At 39.1% G+C, this 20,955-nt stretch overlaps 1 protein-coding gene across 1 annotated transcript in view; it reads right to left on the bottom strand.

Moving 5' to 3' along the window:
• Window positions 1-395: 395 nt before the first annotated feature.
• Window positions 396-20,955, bottom strand: part of LOC132383331 (CUB and sushi domain-containing protein 1-like) — a 474,994-nt gene continuing 454,434 nt past the window's right edge. The window contains exons 56-58 of the mRNA XM_059954233.1: window positions 19,322-19,460; window positions 7,376-7,559; window positions 396-2,259 (exon numbers count right to left, since the gene is read on the bottom strand). Coding sequence (XP_059810216.1) covers window positions 7,400-7,559; window positions 19,322-19,460 — 299 coding nt within the window. The 3' untranslated portion in view covers window positions 396-2,259; window positions 7,376-7,399. The remainder of the gene's footprint in view (window positions 2,260-7,375; window positions 7,560-19,321; window positions 19,461-20,955) is intronic.

Raw genomic sequence — 20,955 nt, 5'->3', positions numbered from 1 at the left:
CTGGTAACAGATCACATCACAGTAAACTTGATGATTAAAATAATTCATCCTGGTATACTTTGTCATTTGGTATACTCTGTTGCATACATAGAGGAAGGTAAGTAGTATTTTTTATACTTGCTACTTTACTAGATTATTCATGAGATTATATGGAATTTTTAAAAGTATAATTCCTCAAAACTTGCCAAAGTGACACCACAGATCAAAGAATTACACAGCACATTTTGCATTTCAATGTTAGAGTGCACACTTATGGAAGTCCAGAGCATTTTGATGTGCAAACTACAGCTGGCTTGTAGGTTTCTACAAAACCACCTGCTAACCATCAGCATGATCTGGCCCAAGGTGTCTTATACACTGACTTTTTTTATTTATTAAATGCAAGTTTAGGCATTGTATGTGTTAAATCCACTTACAGTGATTCATTTTTGAAAGAAATCCAGAAAGGCATAATACTTTTAAAAATTGGTCATTTCAATTACATCCATGTTCCTATATAAAAAAACACATGGATATTGTTAAACCTGGCATGAGTTCAATTCAGACCCTTTAATAGCGGCAAGTTTCTCGGTGCTGGGGTAAACCAACATATGCTGAATATCCACAAACTCCAAAAGAAACCCATTCTAATTCTCCCAAGCTTGCAGCCTGAAATCTTTGCACTCCTCTTGTGCATCTCCTTTGGAATCACTCCATCATGGGTCAACTTGCTCCCAGCTATAAACTCTGGAGATACATGGCAAACTCATTTTTCTCTCAGTAAATGCTCCTTTACACCTTGACCCAATGTTGTGAACAATGTCTGATTGTTAGATTTAATTTGAAAGCACCTTAAAGAGCTTTTCAATGGTTATTATGTTAGAGACTACATAAATTCAAGATGTTACTATCATTATTGTTCTGTTTAAACATGATTACTCTTATTTTGGCACTTTAAAGTGACTTTTAATTACTTCTCACTGCAAAAGAAACTCCAATATATTCCTGCTTGAATAGAACTTAATATACTACATTCCCACTCTACTGAGATTCCTCATATCACTCTGTGGTGAGTTTATCATATTTAATCTACTAAGTTCTCATATTTTTTAATGAAACAGAAATCCATTGAATTCCTGCCAGCTCGTACTAGCATTCCCACTGGTCCCATTCCTGCACTTATTAACCAGAAATCTATTCTCTCTCATATTCTACACTGTGAGATTAACTTTAATGTTCTGGCAGTGTTGACCATGAGAGGATTTTTCATAACTGATAAGGCTATAGTAGTGGATAGAAAAAAGGATTTAAGCTATATTTTAAGGGAGGAGTTTTTGAGACTGGATCAAGAGTCCTGGGTTTGAAACTGATGATGATGAAAAATAAATGGGAAGCTGGGATCTTCAACATCTGAACAGAAATTGGACCCCTATCAAAAGCTGTCTCAATATGATTTTTTTTAAACTGCCCTTAATTAAACATTTAAGAGTTGTATATTTGCCCATATACTCACAGAATCTGATAGTGAATTTGCCTTTGTTAAAAATGAATGGTGCTGCAATCATGAGGATATTATTATAAATCTTAAAGAATTTCAAACACCAACACTGAAATTAAAACAATATCTAATTTGGATGTGCACTGATGTTTCCTTTCAGTACTTGGATTAACGTATCATTACTTGTCATGTGGTGGGATAACGTATGATACAAAATAATACTCAACAATCTGAAATTACAGAAAAGATTTAAGCAAACTTCTCTCATATTCTGATAAAGGCAACAAATAGAACCAAGAGATGGGCCAGGTTCTTTGCCAGAGAACCAGATAGAAATATTTTACTCAAAGGCTTTTAACACATTTTTTTTCCTTTTTGGATGTTATTAAATAATTAGACTTGCAGTTGAAATGGATCCCTGTGTGAACCGGGTCCAATCTTAAGTTCCTTGATGGACGAAGGGCACCACTGTTTCTCTTCTTCCCTGCCCAAGTCTTATCCAGCTTGAAGATTCTTTCCTGGAGTCAGGGACTTTTTGAGGGTTTGAACTCAGTGACACGTTCAATTCACCATCGCACGTACCCTCTTGGTTGTCACCATGGGAAATGTTTATTTTTAACCGCAGTCATTTCAGGACAAGTCTAATCCTTGGCCTCCCCTCACCCCGGGTCTTCGTAATAGAAGTAATAGGGCAACAGCCCAGCAGCTTCTCCACAGTTTGTACGTGTTTGAAGAAAAGCAGCCAAGTCGAATCTGATGAGGTGATTCTGAACTTTAGCATTCTGTTTCAAAAAATAAATAAACTTTGTATTAGAAAACTCAGCAAGCCAACAGAATCTACAGATACATTATTGATTACAAGTAGATTTTGGAATTAAAGCTTTCTTTTACTTAAGGCAATGATTTTCTTATCAGAACAAAACAAGCCAAGCCTCTTGAACTCCTTGAGCCCAAGTTGTACCAACTTGTACAACTTATGTAATTTTCAATAAATCAATGATGTACCACAGAGAGCATATCTGGTACGGAGGGGCCACTGCACAGAATTGAAAAAGCTACAGAAAATTGTAAACTGAGCCAGCTCTATCATGGGCACTAACCTCCCCAGCATCAAGGAAAAGTTGTGCAAACTTAGGAACAACTTCTTCCCCTCTGCCAATGGACCACGAACCCATGAACACTCTCTCAAAAAGGTGGCATCCATCATGAAGATCCCCCATCACCCAGGACATATTCTCTTCTCATTGCTACCATCAAGGAGGAGATACAGGAGCCAGAAGACACACACTCTAAGTTTCAGGAACAGCTTTTTCCCCTTCACCATCAGATTCTTGAATGGGCAATAGACCCATGAACACTACCTCAGTAATTGTTGTTCTCTTTTTGCATAACTTATTCAATTTATATACATACACAGTACTGAGCAAAAGTCTTAAAACACACATATATATATAGTTAGGGTGCCTCAGATCATTGCACAGTGCTGTAGTTGTCAACGTATAATGGAGAGCAAGTTTGTAAACGCGGTGGGGGCAAAAGATATTGGGAATGGCAAGGAACATCAGGGGTAGTGGAGTGGCATAGCTGCAGACACACCCAGCCAAGAGACACCAGGCAAGGTCAATTGATTCCAAACAACTGGGTTATTGATCATTACTGAATTTCTCGCTGGTGCTTCCCACTCCCCTCTCCCTCTCCCTTCCCCTTTTCCCAACCATGATTCACTTCTTCTTGCCCCCCTTCAGTCCACTCTCAGTCCACAATAGAGTCCCACATCAGAGTCAGGCTTATCAACGCTCACATAGGTCATGCAATTTGTTTTTACTTTGCTGCAACAGTGCAGAGCAATACATGTACCTAAGACTTTTGCACAGTATTGTATATATATATTTCTTATTATAATTCCTAGTTTTTTATGATTATGTACTGCACTGTACTGCTGCCATAAAACAACAAGTTTCATGACATATGCCTGTAATATTAAACCTAGTTCTGATTCTGAAGTAAATTGCCTTGTTTATGAAAGAGTTGCCAAGGAAACAATGATCCCTGTACTCCCTTAAGACCTCCAAACAAATTAAGATATTTGACACTGTAGAAGACATAATGTTACCGACAGGCATTTTTGCCTGAGGACAATCAAACTCTGGCTTTCATCTGATATATTTTATTCATATATTCAACACATGCAAATGAAACCCAAACATTTTCTTAGTGAGATGTGGTATGGTAGTGCTAAAACATATGCAATTTTGCGTAAAGTTAATTATCACCAAGGAGTTGCTATGATGGCCAAGCAAATCAGAGTCAGGGCTAGCCCTGCAGTTGAAATTTTCACAGTGGGATACAATAGAAGGATGCTCACTGTGTTCTAGATTGAGCTAAATGGCAAAAGACCCCATGCCCAAACAACTGTGGGATCAGTTATTTTAGGCCATTAGGCCACAGGCGATGAACAAGCAATTGCTGAGTCATGTAGTCCAAATCAGTCTGGTGTAAAATCATATGGGAACATTACATTTTACATGATACATGCCACTGTTAAATCAAGGCAAACCACCGCACTATTTATACTGAGAACATTAACTAACAGAACACCAAAGCTGGATTTTGCCTCAAGAAGGTCGCACCCATCATCCTCACCATCCAGGGCATGTCCTCTTCTCATTTCTACAATCAGGGAGGAGGTTTAGTAGTTTCAGGGTATACACTCAGCATTTTAGGAACAACTTCTTCCCATCTGCCAACAGATTTTTGAATGGTCCATGAACCCATGAACACTATCTCACTATTCCTCTTTTGGGCTATTTAATTATTTTATTTCTTCTGGTAACACATAGCAATTTTTGTATATTGCTCTATATTGCTGCCACATGCAACAAATTTCATGACATCTGAAAACAATAACAAGCATGATCCGGATTCTGATTTCCATTGGCCACTAGTCCCTTAGAGATCTGCCTACTGGTTCCAGGGTGAAGATCAACTTGCTCGAGCATACTGTACACGGAGCAGGAATGAGTCTGGTGTCAGGTGACAACACCTCCCTCTTCACCGATTGATTCAGCACTAATTCCAGGGCAGAGCACAATTGTGCTGAGGTGAAGCTGAAGGTAAGTGAAAGTTTATTTTCATCTACATTTAATATAATTATTCTTTTAATTTCCATCACTAAAATGAGTTCTGAGCATTCTTAAAATATCTTTATGTTATTGATTACTGAAATGTAATATCAGGGATATTATAAAACATATAAACACACAATCTGCTGGAAGAACTCAGTGGTGAAGCAGCCTCTGTGGGAGGAAATGAATTGTTGACTTTTCCTCAGTGACTCGAGGAGGTTTGCAAACTGTAAGTGCAGTTACAGGAGTGGCTTGGAGGCTTGGAGGCAAGAAGGAAACTGCATCAACCATGATCAGCCCAATGGCTTGTGAAAAAACTTTGGATTACAATATAGAATTCATTTTAAGAACAGCACTGACTTGATAGGCTCGTAATCTAACGTAACAAGGCATAACCTTAAGGTGAGAACTTACCTTTATAGGACAGTACTGCTATTTATTCATCAAAACACTATAATAACCACGTTGTTTGGAAAGATCAAAACTGAATGGAATTGCAATGTTCAGGACAGAGATTGATAAGCTGTTGTTGTTGAAGACATTGGGCTGAAATTAGCTGTGTAATGTGACTATAGTTCAGAAATGAACCACCATTTAACTATTTAAAAAGCAATTATCTAGGACTTCTGTGCTTATGCTGTCAAATGCAGATGCCTGGGATATATTCCCAGGTTCAGAAGGCTGACTGTGTCATTTTACACTGTGACAAGACTCTGTATTAAGTCCATTGATGAAGTTCGGACTTCTGAGGTTCCCCTGTGAAATTGCCTTGCAGATGCTACTACAGATTAGCTTGCCAAGTACATGATCAGACCCATTGATTTCAATCAGGATGTCAGGGCTAAACAAGCAGCATCATCATTATGTGCCATGTCATATTGACGTGGATGATTATGGTCTTATTCATGATCATGACTGCTCTTGGCAAATTTTTCTCCAGAAGTGGTTTGACATTTCCTTCTTCTGGGCGGTGTCATTACAAGGCAGTGATCCCTGCCATTTTCAATAATCTTCAGAGATTGTCTGCATGGCATCAGTGGTCATACAACCAGGAATTGTGATATGCCCCAGCTACTCATCCACCACCTGCTCCCATGTCTTCACATGACCCTGATCGGGGGCTAAGGAGGTGTTAGACCTTGCTCAAGGGAGACCTACAGTCTAGCGGAGGGAAGGAGCATCTCCTGTGTTTTCTCTCCACCACCAAGGTTAAACTAACATCCTGCTTAATCATTTTTGCCAATTTTATTTTTTAAACATCAAATTTAATTTTATAAAACATCTTCAAATATCAGATACACTAAAAAGCTATTAAAAATTCCTCTGACAGCTTACAAAGATTCCTTCCTGAAATACCAATCAGGACAGTTTTGGTGGAATACTTTGTACTCATCAAGATCAGGAATGCTAATATTGGAGGTTGCAGCTAAATACTTTTCCATTTTTATATTCAGCACTGATATTGAAGTCATAAATAGTACAAGTCAGATGTAAAGCTCTTCTGGCAATTTCTTTTAACTGCAGCTACAGAAGATTGTTTTCCCATTGTAAATACTTGCAGCAACCATTATTCTGGCTTTTTCAAATATGATGGCACATTTAAGGTAATCTGTGTTGAAATATGGGCAATTTTGTCTGCATTTGCAGTCATTAGAAATTGGGTTGAGGCGCAGCAAACTCATTTAGTTTAATGTCTTCAAAACAAGTTGCTGATGAAACTTTTAATCCAGCAACAGTACTTAGATTTGAAATAAAAAGTATCAATGCTGAAATCACTCAGCCCATGAGACAGCTTCTGTGGAAAAAGAAAGTTAACAGTTCAGGTCAAAAAGCTTTCATGCAACTGTGAAAGAGAGAAGAGCAAGTTAGCTAAAATTTAGAGAGAAGATGGGAAGGGATGCTACAGACGATGGGAATAACAGCGATAGGGTGAGGCTAGGTCTGGTCAGGGTTGTTGAGAGGAGAAGTAATGTTTTATAGGTTCATGGTGATAGTTGACGTGTGATAATATAGAAAAGAAATGTAACCTGTTGTAAAATGCATATTAGTGGGTCATGCTGAGCTGGTCAAATGGAGCAAGTAGAGTAATGGTTACTGTGGAAATAGCCTGATCTGATACACACTCACCCTATCACAGATATCCCCTGCTTCACATCCTACCACCTTTTCTGCAAATTAAAACTTGTTTCTCTAGCTGCATCAGTTCCGACAATGGGTCTTCAACCTGAAACATTAGTGGTGTTTGTCTTTTCACAGATGTTGCCTGACCTGCTGAGTGCTTCCAGCATTTTCTTTTTACTTTCAGATTCTTTGCATCTGCAGTTTATAAAATTAGATTTGAATACTGTTCTAAGAAGTAGAAATTTCTTTTTATTAAGTAAACCATCTGCCTTGGCCATCTTCCTAGTCCCTGACAACTGGTTCAAAAACTATATAAAATACGCTTTATTATTCAAATAGAGGAAGGCATACTTTGATTCCCTATGGAACATATTGCAATAGCAAAGCTGGAATCAGAAATTAATTATATCTGAACAATTGGAAAGCGGACACAATCATGATACATAGTTGACAATGTGTGACTGTGTCAATGAAACACCTTTGAAAATAAGAAATTGCAATACGCAGGCCCACATAACCAACAAAAGGTTGAGATCATCAACAGGAAGGACACGTGACATTGCAGTTAGAAGCTAGAAAACATGCCAAAATTTGATGACTTATTGAACTTGAAACAGTTCGTCTATGTACTTTATAAAATGCTGCTACTCACCGATGCATTTGTCAAGAGTTGGTGCTATACGGCCGTGCATACAGTGCTCACTGTCACCTCAATCTCATTGGTCACAATGTCAGAGGGCTGGACATTTCGATCATACATAGGGTTTTCAAAAGTTGCTCGACCATTAGTGTTTTCATGGCCTGCAAAACCGTTGAATGGTACTTTGGGCCTTTTCCTGAAAGAAATTTAGAACATAGTCAAATGCTAAACTAACTAAGATAACACAAGTAATTTTATGATTTTATACATCAGTAAAGTTTTATGCAAGCTGCTCAGGTGGCAGTAGACTGAATTTCAGTGCAACCTTTCCCACTGGAGTGCTAAAGCTCTGATGGTCACCATTTGATTATTTGGAAATTCTAAAGGTTTGGCAACTGGCTGTCTGGATGCTGTTTCCTACACTCCTCTTAAACTCAGTGGGACCCCTCTATGAGCTCTCCTTTTGAACTCAACAGGAACCTGCCTCCCCCACCCCAAGTACAGCTTCTTTTACCTCACCAAGGCCTTGCTTCTCACATTCGCCAGGGCCCCGTTTCCTGCTTTCCCTTTAAACCAACCCGAACCCTGCTTCCCAGGTCCTCTTTCAGTGGGAAATTATTATACTGCTCTGTATTGGCTAAAAAAGAATGGTGAATTAAAAATGTGTTGGGGATTAATAGATGTAATAGATGTTTGGAATATCTACCAATCCAGCATAATCTGTGTCCTGCAGGAGCCAGATCATTGGAGTTTTGAATTAAACAGATAAATCAGTTCCCATTATCTGTCACTTTTCATAAATGTGATTCCAGTGTAACAAACTCTTGCTCACAATACATCATTCATGATGTGGTTATAAAACAGAAATATATAACTAGACCAATGGCAACCTAATTCCAATTACTCCACCGAGGACCGACCATCCATATGTACAGGAAGTAGATGGACTCTATGGACCTCATTTTTAACCAGATCTATTCTGGTTGGTTGGGAATTGGTAAAAGCATGAAACTGGAGGCCAAAAAACTTTAACTCCCACTTAAATCCAACCAGTGACTCCTCAGCTCTTCTGGATGGGAAGCTGGCTGGACATAGAGGGAAGTGCATGTCAGAATGAGAAAAAATGAAGCACCGGCTTTCATGGTTGATCTGCAGAAGCCACGCAACTGGGAAAGGACAAATCTTTCCTTCCAAGTCAGAGAGGGAGCATGAGGCCTCTACCTTTTTATTTATTACATTGGGTGGATGACATGTTAGCTCCTGACCACATCTCCAAGGACCATGTTCTGATCCTGATCTCAGATTTGTATGTCCTCCTTGTTACCCAGTTACCCTGCGGGTGTCTGTCAGGTTGCCCGGTTTCTTTTCATACTTCGAAGCAGTGCTGGTCGGTTAATGGATTACTGTGAATTAGCTCTCAGTGTAGGTGGGTAGCAAATCAAATCAAGGAAAGCTGATAGGCAAATGAGAGAGAATAGATCAGAGATGTACAGTAGATTAAAATGAGGCCTCTGCTGTGTTTGTGAGTAGCGTAGATCTCATCGGCTAAAGGAACTTATTCTGTGTTTGAATAAGTAATCAAAGTAGGCACTTTCTGCCAAGATACAACTGCATTCTGTTCATCTGAATTTGGCAATAAAAACTCCCACCAGCATTATTCAGTTCAGTTCAGTTAAAATGTTGATGTTGGTTCTCGGCTGTTCCAGGGTAATAAGGGTTAAAATCCCGCCAATTCTTTTCATTTTCATTCAGTTCAGAGTGCAGTATTAATGGAACTGTTTAAAAGGAGTCTGAAAACAAACATTTAAAACTGTTACTTAATATTCTGCAGCATACCTAAGCAGAATAAATCACTCCCGCTGGATACAAGGAATCAACTGTATTTGTCACACAGCAGGAATGGTAAAGCGTATCTCATTACAGATCAGTCCAATTCCTATTTATTCTCATCATTCAGTATTCAAAGGAGGTACTGGCCGTTTCCATTGCATATAATTTCCATAATCTACACACTTTATATCTAGAATGGATGGACTCCTCAATGTCAGAACTTCCATTCAAATAATCTTTGTTTTGCTGTCTCCTGCAACTACATATGCACCCAATCATGGCATACTGATGAGTCAGATATACTGCAGTCAATCTTCATAAACAAGTGGGATATACTCCATGTACAGTCAGAAACAGCAGAGACGGTTCCGTTTATATGAAGCTTGCCTTCTATTCATGTGCTCCGGTGGAATTAATCTATTGTATATCCTTTCAGGCATGCTGTGCAAGTTCATTAGCTTGTTGTCTGCAGTGTCTAATACTCCTGTACAGCTCAGAAACCACACACTGCAATCATAACATAACAAACTACAAAAATGAATTCAATAAATTTCATAGAGTGATTCCATGAACAAAGATGAACCTTAAATCTGATATGTTGGCACAAAACCCTATCAGTCTTAGGGAGGGAACCTGTTTTTCTACGTGACTGAGCTAACTGTAAGTCTAGTTTGACTACATGAGACTCATACATGTACGATAAATGGAACTTGAAAGGGTGCAATGTAATTCAAAGGATGACTTGATTATTCTAGCATTCATCCAGTGCTTCTACAGGTTGTTTGGAAGTAACTGTTAGCAATAACATTAATTCATCTTATGATTTAAAAAAAATTCATTGTTATCTCCAAAACTAATATTGGACTTCATATTAAATAGGAATTTCCTTAAGTCAGATGGTGGTGATCATTGTCACAGATGGCAGTGGGGGCCAAATCATTGGGTATATTTAAAGTAGAGGTTGATTATTAACGACAACAAATTTTCAGGGAGAAGATAAGTGAGTATGATTGAGAGGGATAATAAATCTGCCATGATGGAATGGCAGAGCAGATTCCATGAGGTGAATGGCCCAGTTCTGCTCCTATGGCTTGTGGTCTGAAGTCTTACATCATTGAAATGGATTGATGTTGAAATTGGCACCGCCACTCACCCCGTTATCAAAACAAAATTGCACGTCAGGGATTCTGCCCCATTAAAAGATATGATACTTACAATTAGGTCAACTCTGGTGTTTGTCACTTCCCTGCATGGTCGATTGTGAGTGACAGCTTAAGTCAGAACACTCAGCAAAAAAAAACAATTGAAGCCTCCTGCTTTTTGTATACTTAAATGTCTTGTAATTCAACTGTCTTTCCAAACTTTTTCAAAGAGTTTGGAGTAATTTGGCAATCTGTCACCAGGCTTTTTATAGTCAGAGAATCATAGAACCATATAGTACAGAAACAGGCCTTTCTTCCCATCAGGTCTATACTAACCATCAAGGACACATCTGTGCTAATTTCATTTACCAGCACTTGGACTGTAGCCTTTTATGCAGCTTTCTATCCTAAACCTAATTAAACTAATTTGATATCTGGCTGCATGTGTTTAAAATGAACTGGCATACATACAGGACTAAAAAAGACAATATTATTTAATACAAAATACACTGCCTTGATTCCACCTGAATATTTAAATGAATCCTCTATACCAGGGTTTGGCAACCTTTACCATTGAAAGAGCCATTTGGACCCGTTTCCCACAGAAAAGAAAACACTGGGAGCCACAAAACCCGTTTGACATTTAAAATGAAAAATGCAATAACACTGCATACAAAGTTTTTTTTGCCTTTATGCTATGTATAAACAAACTATAATGTGTTGCATTTATGAAATCGATGAACTCCTGCAGAGAAAATGAAATTACATTTCTGCATGCAACAAAAACCTGTTGAACTCCGAAAAAAAGACGTTGGGTTGAAGGTTACTTTTAAGTAAAATACTCAATCTCTATTTGAGTCCTTCTTGTACTTATGAAAAACGCCAAACATAAATTGTCCGCCAGCGGCAAACCAAAAATAACGTCAGCCAGCTGTCAACCTGAAAAATAAAAGGATTATTTCACTGAACAATGAAAAAATATGAATATACGTAAAATAATAGGCAATTAAAATATTTATCATACTTGGTTAATGGCTGTGCATCCATTCCCCTGAAGAGCTGTATTCAGCCTGTTCAGGTGCGCTGTCATGTCTACCATGAAGTGTAGCTTTTCCAGCCACTCTGGCTGTTCCAGCTCAGGAAAGGTGAGCCCTTAGCTGCCCAGGAAAGTTTTCACTTCTTCCAGACACGCGACAAAGCGTTTCCGCACCTCCCCTCTGGACAGCCACGGGACTTTGTTGTGCAGCAGGAGATCAGAATATGCGCTTTCCAACTCGTCCAGTAACAAACGGAATTGACGGTGATTTAAACTTTTTGCCATTATTTTATTGACAATCTGAATGACAACATCCATTACTTCTGTGCATTCTGGAGGAAATGTTTGAGCGCACAGTGCCTCTTGGTGCAAGATGCAGTGAAAAGTCAGCAGCTTTCTGTCCAGCGACTTCTGCAGTAAAGCCACAAATCGCTTGTGCGCTCCTGTCATACTTGGTGCCCCATCAATAGCTACTGAAACCAGGTGGGTAGTCTTTATTCCTTTGGCTCTTAAACAATTCAAAACAGCCTCACAGATGTACTCCCCCTGTGTTTGGCCTTTTAGAAGTATCAACTCAATCATTTCTTCCTGTGGCCTGGCAGAGTTTACTTACTGGCAGAACAGTGCTATTTGTTCAATATCACCTTTGTCTTTAGACTCATCACAGGTAATCGAGTAGGCCACAGCTGAATTAATGTCTTTAATTTGCTGTCTTGTGATGTCTTCTGCCATTTTTATGGTTCTGTCTTTGACAATCTTTGCAGAGAGGGGCATTAGGGCACAATTTCACTCTTGTTTTTAAAGTCGGTGAATAGATGTTCTGAAATCTTAATGAAAGATTCTTTTATATATTCACCATCTGTAAACTGCTTCCCGTGCCTGACTATTTCCTGAGCGGCAACAAAACTAGCATATGTAGTTGATTTTCCAGACTTCATCCACTTCTTGAAATGATTTTTGCTCAGATCAACCTTCCGCATCAGTTCCGAAACGGCATTTTTTTCTCTCATCTCCAACCGGATATTTTTGAGCAAAGGCTGTGTGTTTATTCTGGAAATGTCTTGCGACATTTGACTTTTTGTTGTTTGCTAGTTTCTCATTGCATATTAAGCATACCGGTAAACCAGTTTCGTCAGCAGTGAAAGCAAATGAATCTGCCCACGTATCATTAAACATTCTGTTTTCTTCAGTCACTTTTCATTTTTTAGAATTCTCCATAGTTAGCCTACCTTGGATTGAAAAATTAAAGAAATCGCGCACTGGCAGGTGTCAGGCATTGGCCGTGGTGACGTATATTAATAGCGACAAAAAACACGTTTTATTTAGATTGTACAAGATCACCATAATCTTCAAATTCAGAATTACATTTCAAAAACGAACATAAAATACATTTTAATTAAATACTCATCATTTATTTTCTAAAGCCATAGGGAGCCGCAGCACAGAGATGAAAGAGACGCATGCGGCTCCGGAGCTGCGGGTTGCCGACCCCTGCTCTATACTGTACATCGCATGCTTAATATATGCAGTATTCTACTTTTGCTTCTTTTACTCTCTGGAGCACTAGTAACTGATTAGTGTTGTTACTCATTAAGTTAAGTAACAGGGGTAGAGCTACTTTATTAAAGGCAGATAACTTTCCATTAATGCAGGAGTTCCCAACCAGTGGTCCACGAACCCCGTGGCTAATGATAGGGGTCCATGGCATGAAAATTTTGGGAACTCCTGCATTAATGGCAGTGTCTTGTGTAACAATATAGGAAAACCCCACATTACAGCTTTTTGGATAATAGAAATTCACTCTTAAAGAATCACAGAAAAATTGAGATACAGAATAAAATTTTCTCTCATGGAATTTATGAGTTCACTTAATTATACACAATATTTTTCTGACTCATGTTTCTAGAAGCACGTGCAGATGATGCAGATTTAAATTATGGAAAATCATGGCACAGACCATTTTCTAGTAATGCACTCCTACTCCCATAATACAGGATTGCCTGCATATCAGAAAGTCATACAATATAGTTAATTCATTCTTTTTCTATATTCTAAACTGCTTTCCTCACAATGCAGTCCTTCCTTAAAACATCCAACTTAATCTGCACTTGTCAAGTCACTCAGCAATTCTGTAAACAATAAACATTTTGGAGATGGTGAGCTCTTCCCTGGAACTGTGAGTCTCATTTTCTGCATCAGTATTCCCTGCACCAGGCTCAGTGGATATCAGTTCACCACAGAACACATTACTGGTCTTTCTGCTTTTTTGCTTTTCCATATTTGGATTTTCATTTGCTACTTCTCACCCCAGCTCTGTAACTTATCAATGATCTACTGTGACTTACGACAATCTTTTACATTATCCACAACACTGTCGACCTTTGTGTCATCTGCAAACTTACTAACCCACCCTTCACCTTCCTCATCCAAGTCATTTATAAAAATCACAAAGAACAGGAATCCCTGAACCCCATTGTTCACCGATCTCCAGTCAGAATACGTTCCATTCACTACCACCCTCTGCCTTCTGTGGGTAAGCTAGTACTGGATCCACACAGACAAGTTTCCCTGGATCCCAGGACTCCTGACTTTTTGAATGTGCCTACCCTGGGGTACCTTATTGAACACCTTATTAAATCCATATAGTGTACAACCAGAATTCTGCCTTCCTTATCCTGTGAAAGTGTTATGCAAGCTAACATAACTTTTTTTGGTTGAACAAAATCATGACTTTGGTCCTTAAGAACTCTAGGGAAACTCTGATAAAAATTTCAGGGCCAGCTCAGGTGTAGGAATTCCCTCTCTTGGAAGGAAGGTGATAAGGTGGTAATCAGTGGAGTGGGGCTTGAACATCATTTGTCAGGACAGGATTTTAGACTAAAACTTCTTAAAAAATGGAAGTGAAATATCTGCCAGGGGCCTAGTGGTCAGCACAACATTTTACAGTACAGGTGACCCAGGTTCAGTTCTTGCTGCTGCTCGTAAAGAGTTTGTAGGTTCTCTCCGTGACTGCGTGCTCTGGTTTCCTTCCACATTCCAAAGATGTAGTGGTTGGTAGGTTAATTGTAAATTCTCCTGTGATTAGGTGAAGATTAAATCAAGGGATTGTGCAGCGGTGCAGCTCAAAGGACCAGAAGAGCCTATTCCACACTGTATCTTAATAAATCAACCAATCAAACAATAAATAAAGTGTTGCAGATGGGTCAATCAAAATTCTTGTCAGTAAGGTATAACTGGTTGAGAAGCTGCCTCACATTTTCAGCCTCTTGGGTTCAATCTGAACTCCACTGCTGTCTGTGTGCTATTTTTAAACTCAGTGACCGGGTGGGTTTCTTCCAGCTGCTCCGGCATCCCTCACATCCCAAGTATTGGAAATTTGGCAGATATATTAGCCTCTGTAAATTGCCCCTAATGTGTTTGAGTGAGGGATACAATCTGGGGAGGGGGTTGATGGAATATGGGTTGAATAAAATGGCATTAGTGTAATAATAGTGTGAAGGGTGCATGATGGTTGGATTAAAGGGTCTGTTTCTATGCTGTATGACACAGTACTGTGCAAAAATCTCAAGCACACACACACACATACACACGTGTGTGTATATATATATATATATATATATATATAGCTAGGATGCATAAGACTTTAGCTCAATACGGTAATTGTAAAATTGTAAACGCGGAATGGAGCACGAGTTTGTAAATCTGGTTGGAGCAAAGAATGTTGGGAAAGGTGACAGTGATGCGCCATGGCGGGGGGGGGGTGGTGTGGGTCATGGGACAGATGGCAGAGAAGGGGTACCAGGGGTGGGGGTGGCGTGAGAGTAGACACACTCATCACTGAGACACCAGGCAGGGTCATTTGATTCCAAACAATTGGTTTTTTGATCATTTCGAATATCTCTCTTGTGCTTCCTCTTCCCTCCTCTCTCCCTTCCCCTTTTCCCAACTATCATTCCCTTCTCCCTTCCCACTCTCAGTCCACAATATAGACCCATACTAGAATGGCTTACCATCACTCACGTATGTCATGAAATTTGACTTTTTTGGCAGCAGTAGAGTGCAATACATAGAATTACTACATAACCATGCAAAGGTTTAAGCCCCCTAGCTATCCATGTATATGTCTAAGACTTTTGGGAGTACTGTACCTCTTTGCCTATAAAGAAGCTCAGCTTCTCCTCAGGAATTGCAGGAGTTCTCTTGAGGAATACCAGGAGATAAAGATTAGTATACCTCCACCAGTTCAATTAAAAGAAAATAATTCAACTTAGTTTAACTGCCGTATTGACAATTTATTTTCAAATTGTATTTTTCTCTTGTTAAGCACATTTCACAAGTGGAGGATAGAATGCTTTTGATCTTTACGTCTAGCCGTGAATTATTCTGAGTTGTTTTATGAATTGGTTAAGATAGGTGTGCTCGTAGTAAGGTGCATAAGAGGACCTTTTGCAGGTATAATTATTTTGATACAGACATTTATCTTTTAAAAGTAAAAGTCAAATAGAACTGCAGAATGGTTATTGCAGAACAGATTGAGCACAGTTGGAATTCAGAGTTGATCTGAGCTAATTAGAACACGAAGATGTAGGGACTTTCACATTTCAGTCAAAAATTACCCAATTGTGAAGTTTTGAGCTCAGTAATTACATTGTTCGAAGATTCTAAATGATTCAGTACCATTCCATTTTATTCTGATGTTTTGCCCAGTTATGAACTTCTTCCAATCCATCAGTCAGAATATGTGGTCCTGTCTTATGTATTCTCTCTGATCCATCTCAAGGTCGTTGCAATGTGTGGTGCCCATATTTTATATTCAAGAAGCCACGCTAAATCTAATGATTTAGTAGCATTGCGTGACCAGCACTGATGTCTGGTGATGTACACTGGATATTGCATCTTACTTGCTTTATACTTATGTCTATGAGGCTACATTGAGCAAAAATGCCATATTTAACAACAAAAACATCCAGGGATGTGCTGGGGGAAGCTCACAAGTATTGCCATAATGTTCAGTAGAACAACACAGAACACCATAAAACTGAAACAACAAACAACAAAACAGCGGACCCGAACACTATGCCTTGAACTTCAGTCTTACTGCTTCACGTACACAGGGGATCGCTGGCCCTCATTCCTCCTGACCTTATGGAACACTGATTCAGGAACCTATCGACAACTTGCTTACCCTGGGGGGGTGGTGGGGTGTATGATCCATTAGCCCAAATCTATGCTGCTCTGCCAGCCCAACATCAGACCATGGACATTTCATGTCCAACATTGTTGACTTTCAAGCATGGAGTAGAGGCTTAGACTCCATCTTGACCTCTAATTCCTGCATGTCCCTGTCTCTGAACATTAAACTGACACATGCTTTCCCTCTCTGTCCACAAAATCATCTCTACATACCTAAATAAACTATGTGTAATGTTGCATCAAGTTCACAGGTCTGAAAATGAGACAGGAAATGCACTGACTTTGAATAGGTATATTAATCATTTATTTACAAACAGTAAAAATTCGACCATTCATGTTCTCCAAGTTGCAGACACTACAAAGCTGAATATTCAACAAATATATGTACATTCAGCAAACATACTTAGTTAAAAGTGCGTGCAGAGCATAACTTCCCAATTGTCATGTGCACCCTTGCCTTAAACAAAGGTAGTGAGAGCAAACCCCTTCCACGAGCTATTTTATATACCCAGGATATATGAAACTGAACACCAGGCAGCTAAGCGGTAGCATCTTTCTAAACTAACCAATCACACTGGACACGAGGAAATCTGCAGATGCTGGAAATTCAAACAACAACACACACAAAGTGCTGGTGGAACACCGCAGACCAGGCAGCATCTACAGGGAGAAGCGCTGTCGACATTTCGGTCCGAGACCCTTCGTCAGGACACTGGAAGCAGTTTTCAACAATCAGAATAAGGCACACCCGAACAGGACATTATGAAACTAAAAAACAAATTTTAAATGCCTTGTCCAGCTTCATGATTTCAAGATCAACCTTCTGATCCATTTCACTCTGTTTCTAATAAATTGAGTTTTCTCCCATTAAACCAGATCTAATGGAAACAATCATTTTTATCTGTATCAGCTTGTCCTTTCTCCTTTCACCTTGTGTTTTAAGAAGGTCCATTCCCTAACTACTTCCATGTTCAAGTATTTACAGCTGGGCCTGTTAATCAGACTGGTTGTACCCTCCATAACTTTCCTTCAATGTCAGCAAAAGGAAAGAACTGGTCAAGGACTTCAGGAGGCAAGGCAGAGTAAATGCCCCTGACTGTATCAATGGTGCAAAGCTGTAAATAGATGAGAGCATAAGAAATTCCCAGGTGTAAATATCAACAATTTGTCCTGGTCCAGCCTTGTAGACACAGTAGAGAAGAAAGCACACCAATCCCTCTGCCTTCTCAGAATACCAAGGAAGTCTGGTATGCCCCCAGACACTTTCAATGATTGATACAGACACATCATACAAAACATCCTATCTGTATACATCACAGCAACTACTCTTCAGAAGACCTAAAGAAATTGCAGGAAGTTTTGAATTCAGCCCACTTTGTTAGGAAACCCAGCCTCCCCTGCCAACAATTCCTGCTGCCTCAGCGAAAGCAGCCAACGTAATCAAAGGTCCTTCCTATCCCAGTTCATCCTCTCCACTCCCCTTTCCATGGCTGAAAATAAAAAAGTTTGAGAGAAGGTATCATGAGGCTCAACGGCAGTTTCAATCCCACTGCTATAAGATTCTTCTATAGGACTCAAACACCGAACATGAACCTGATTTCTCAAACTAGCTTGTCATGACTTTTGCTGGTTATTTGTCTTGCTGTACTACACATTCTCTGTAACCACAACACTATATTTTATATACTGTTTGTTTTTTCTCTTTTCTCTTTTTTTTACCTTGATTTACTTATTTATGGAATGATCTACCTGGAGGGCGTGCAAACAAATGCTTTTTCAGTACATGTTACAATAACAAACTGCCAAAAACAAATCATATTACAGTATTCCCAAGAGTGCATGGTGCAGTGGTAGCCTCATATGAGATAATAAATTGATGATCCCCCTAAGTTATTTTACAAATACTCAAGGGATAATGGACAAACAAGATTAATTCCTGTTCTGTTTCAATGGATTGAGTATGTTTGTGGGAAATTTTGAATCCGCCTTATTCAGAAAATCTTTCCACAGAAAAATAGAACAAAATGGATGGCATCACAGATACATCAGCAGATAAAATTGTACCGAAAGGATAAAGATCCATTCCTACTTACTGCATAATGTAATAAGGGCAAAGTAAATTATCATTAGGTGGAAATGACCACACATGAGACTGATAGAAGCTTAATACACTTCATGGCATTCACCTGCTCATTACATTAATAGAGCCATTTTGACTTACTTATTTTAAATGAACTAATGCCTTAATTTAATAATAAATAGCCGAGTGTGACCACTTTTACTTCAAGTGCTAAGTTCTACTTTTGTATAATAATTTCCATCCCTTATCTCAATGCTACTGTCTAAGCTCCTTTAACAAGGCACTCTTGCTGTGCCCAGCATGGAAAAGTCAACAAACTGTCTGCTAATAATAACCTCATCTGTGGAAAGCATATTATTTAAAACAGACAATACTTCTCCTGTTACACAATGTCATTCCTGAATTGGTCTTTGCCCAGTTTATTGATAGAGTCAGCAGCAAGTCCTCCTAAATCAAATGCATGCTCCATTTCCAAACTGGTGATCTTTCTCCATCCCAATCTCAAGAAGAAATCACCCATTGCAAGAATATGCCATTTCCAATCCCATCCAGATACTGTAAAAACACACATGTATGACTAATAGCATCAAGGTCAAATTGAACTAAGAACTCCCAAATCAATATGACCCTGGTCAAGCCAGTAACAATTCTCCCAAAGTCACCTTTAAAGCACTCACCTGTGTTTGTAGAGATACAATATAAATCCTGCCGTTATCAGGGCAAAGAAAGGCACAAGGATGGCAACAGCTACCGAGCTGCTGCTGGTGCTCAGGTGGTGCCCAATGGAGTCGGCGCCAGCTTCCAGCATGTGGAGATCTGAGTAAATCACATCAAGTTATTTGCACGTGCAAGAATCAGTCTTAGAAAAGTAACAGTAAAATATAATGCAATACCGGGTTTGTGCAATGGGATTTATATCGATCACACTGAATATGATTATACATTAAGCAAGAGATGTTTCACACAGTTGTACAGGGCTTTTACTGGAAAAAAAGATAAATTATTTTGCAGTTGTAAGGGATATTCAATGTCAGCAAAAAGATGGAACTTCAGGAGGCAAGGCAGAGTAAATGCCTCTGACTGTATCAATGGTGCTAAGGTGTAAATAGATGAGAGCATAAAAAGTTCTCAGCTGTAAATATCACCATTAACTTGTCCTGGTCCAGCCTTGTAGACACAGAAGAGAAGAAAGCACACCAATCCCTCTGCTTTCTCAGAATGCCAAGGAAGTCTGGTATGCTTCCAAAGACTCTCATTGGTGATACAGACACACCAGACAAAACATCCTGTCTGTATACATCACTGTTTGGTATAGCAACTGTAAGTAACTGAGAAAATGAGTGAATACGAGATTGGAAGTGAGTGATGAAATGCATAAGGAGTCAATCAGTGAGTGTTGGGGAAAAGGATTGGGGAAGTAAAAGAGAAAGGAAACTTCCAAGTAAGAGTGAGGAAGGAACTGAATGAGTAAGTGAGTAAGGAGGTGAGCAACAGTGAAGCCACTCACTCATTCATTCCCATAGCAAAGAAAAACAGTTGAGAGAAATCCACTGGAATGGAAAACAATGAAAAAGAACACCTGATCTTATTCTCAGCTTCCTAAAGTGCCAGTTAAGGAATTCCATTCAGATGATTGGGTGTTGAGCTAAAATGGCTGGTCATTCCCAATGCAATGCAAAACTGGGTTCCACTGCTGAAGCCCATATGGATTCCAGAGATGGAGCAGAGTGACTGATTCAGTTGTATCTGTCACTCAGTAAACCTTGGACTGTCTCTCAAGTCAATGGTGGAAAGAGGCAATGGTAACAACTGCAGATGTTTGCATTTAATAGGATATCAGCCCTTGCTGGCAGTTTCTTTATAAGTTAAACACAAATATCAGAGAACACCATTAGCCTTATTGTTATTTGTATAGCAGCACCTACACCAATATACTGTAAATACATGACAAAGGAAATAATAGGAGACTTGCGTGATATCACACCATTTATAAACTTTGAATGATCCAAGATGTTTTGCAACCAATTAGGTTCATTTGAAGTGCAAACATTATTATAATACAAGAAAATTGGCAGCAAATTTATACACAGAATGATTCCAGATGCAGCTGTGTAACATTAAATAGCTAATATGTTTTTAGTTGCTTGTTGTGGGCCAGTAATGCTTGTGATAAAAGGAATAATGCTGCTGCTGAATATTTATTAGAATTTTTCTCAAAGCAAATCCTTATCTGATGCAATGATGGCTGACTTGTGAAGTACAATTTTTGGCGAGGAATCAATTCATTCTGGGCAACATCACAAAAAAATGT

This window comes from Hypanus sabinus, chromosome 30 (assembly GCF_030144855.1).
Source record: "Hypanus sabinus isolate sHypSab1 chromosome 30, sHypSab1.hap1, whole genome shotgun sequence".
NCBI classification, from domain to species: domain Eukaryota; kingdom Metazoa; phylum Chordata; class Chondrichthyes; order Myliobatiformes; family Dasyatidae; genus Hypanus; species Hypanus sabinus.
This window is presented reverse-complemented; position numbering and strand designations above follow the sequence as displayed.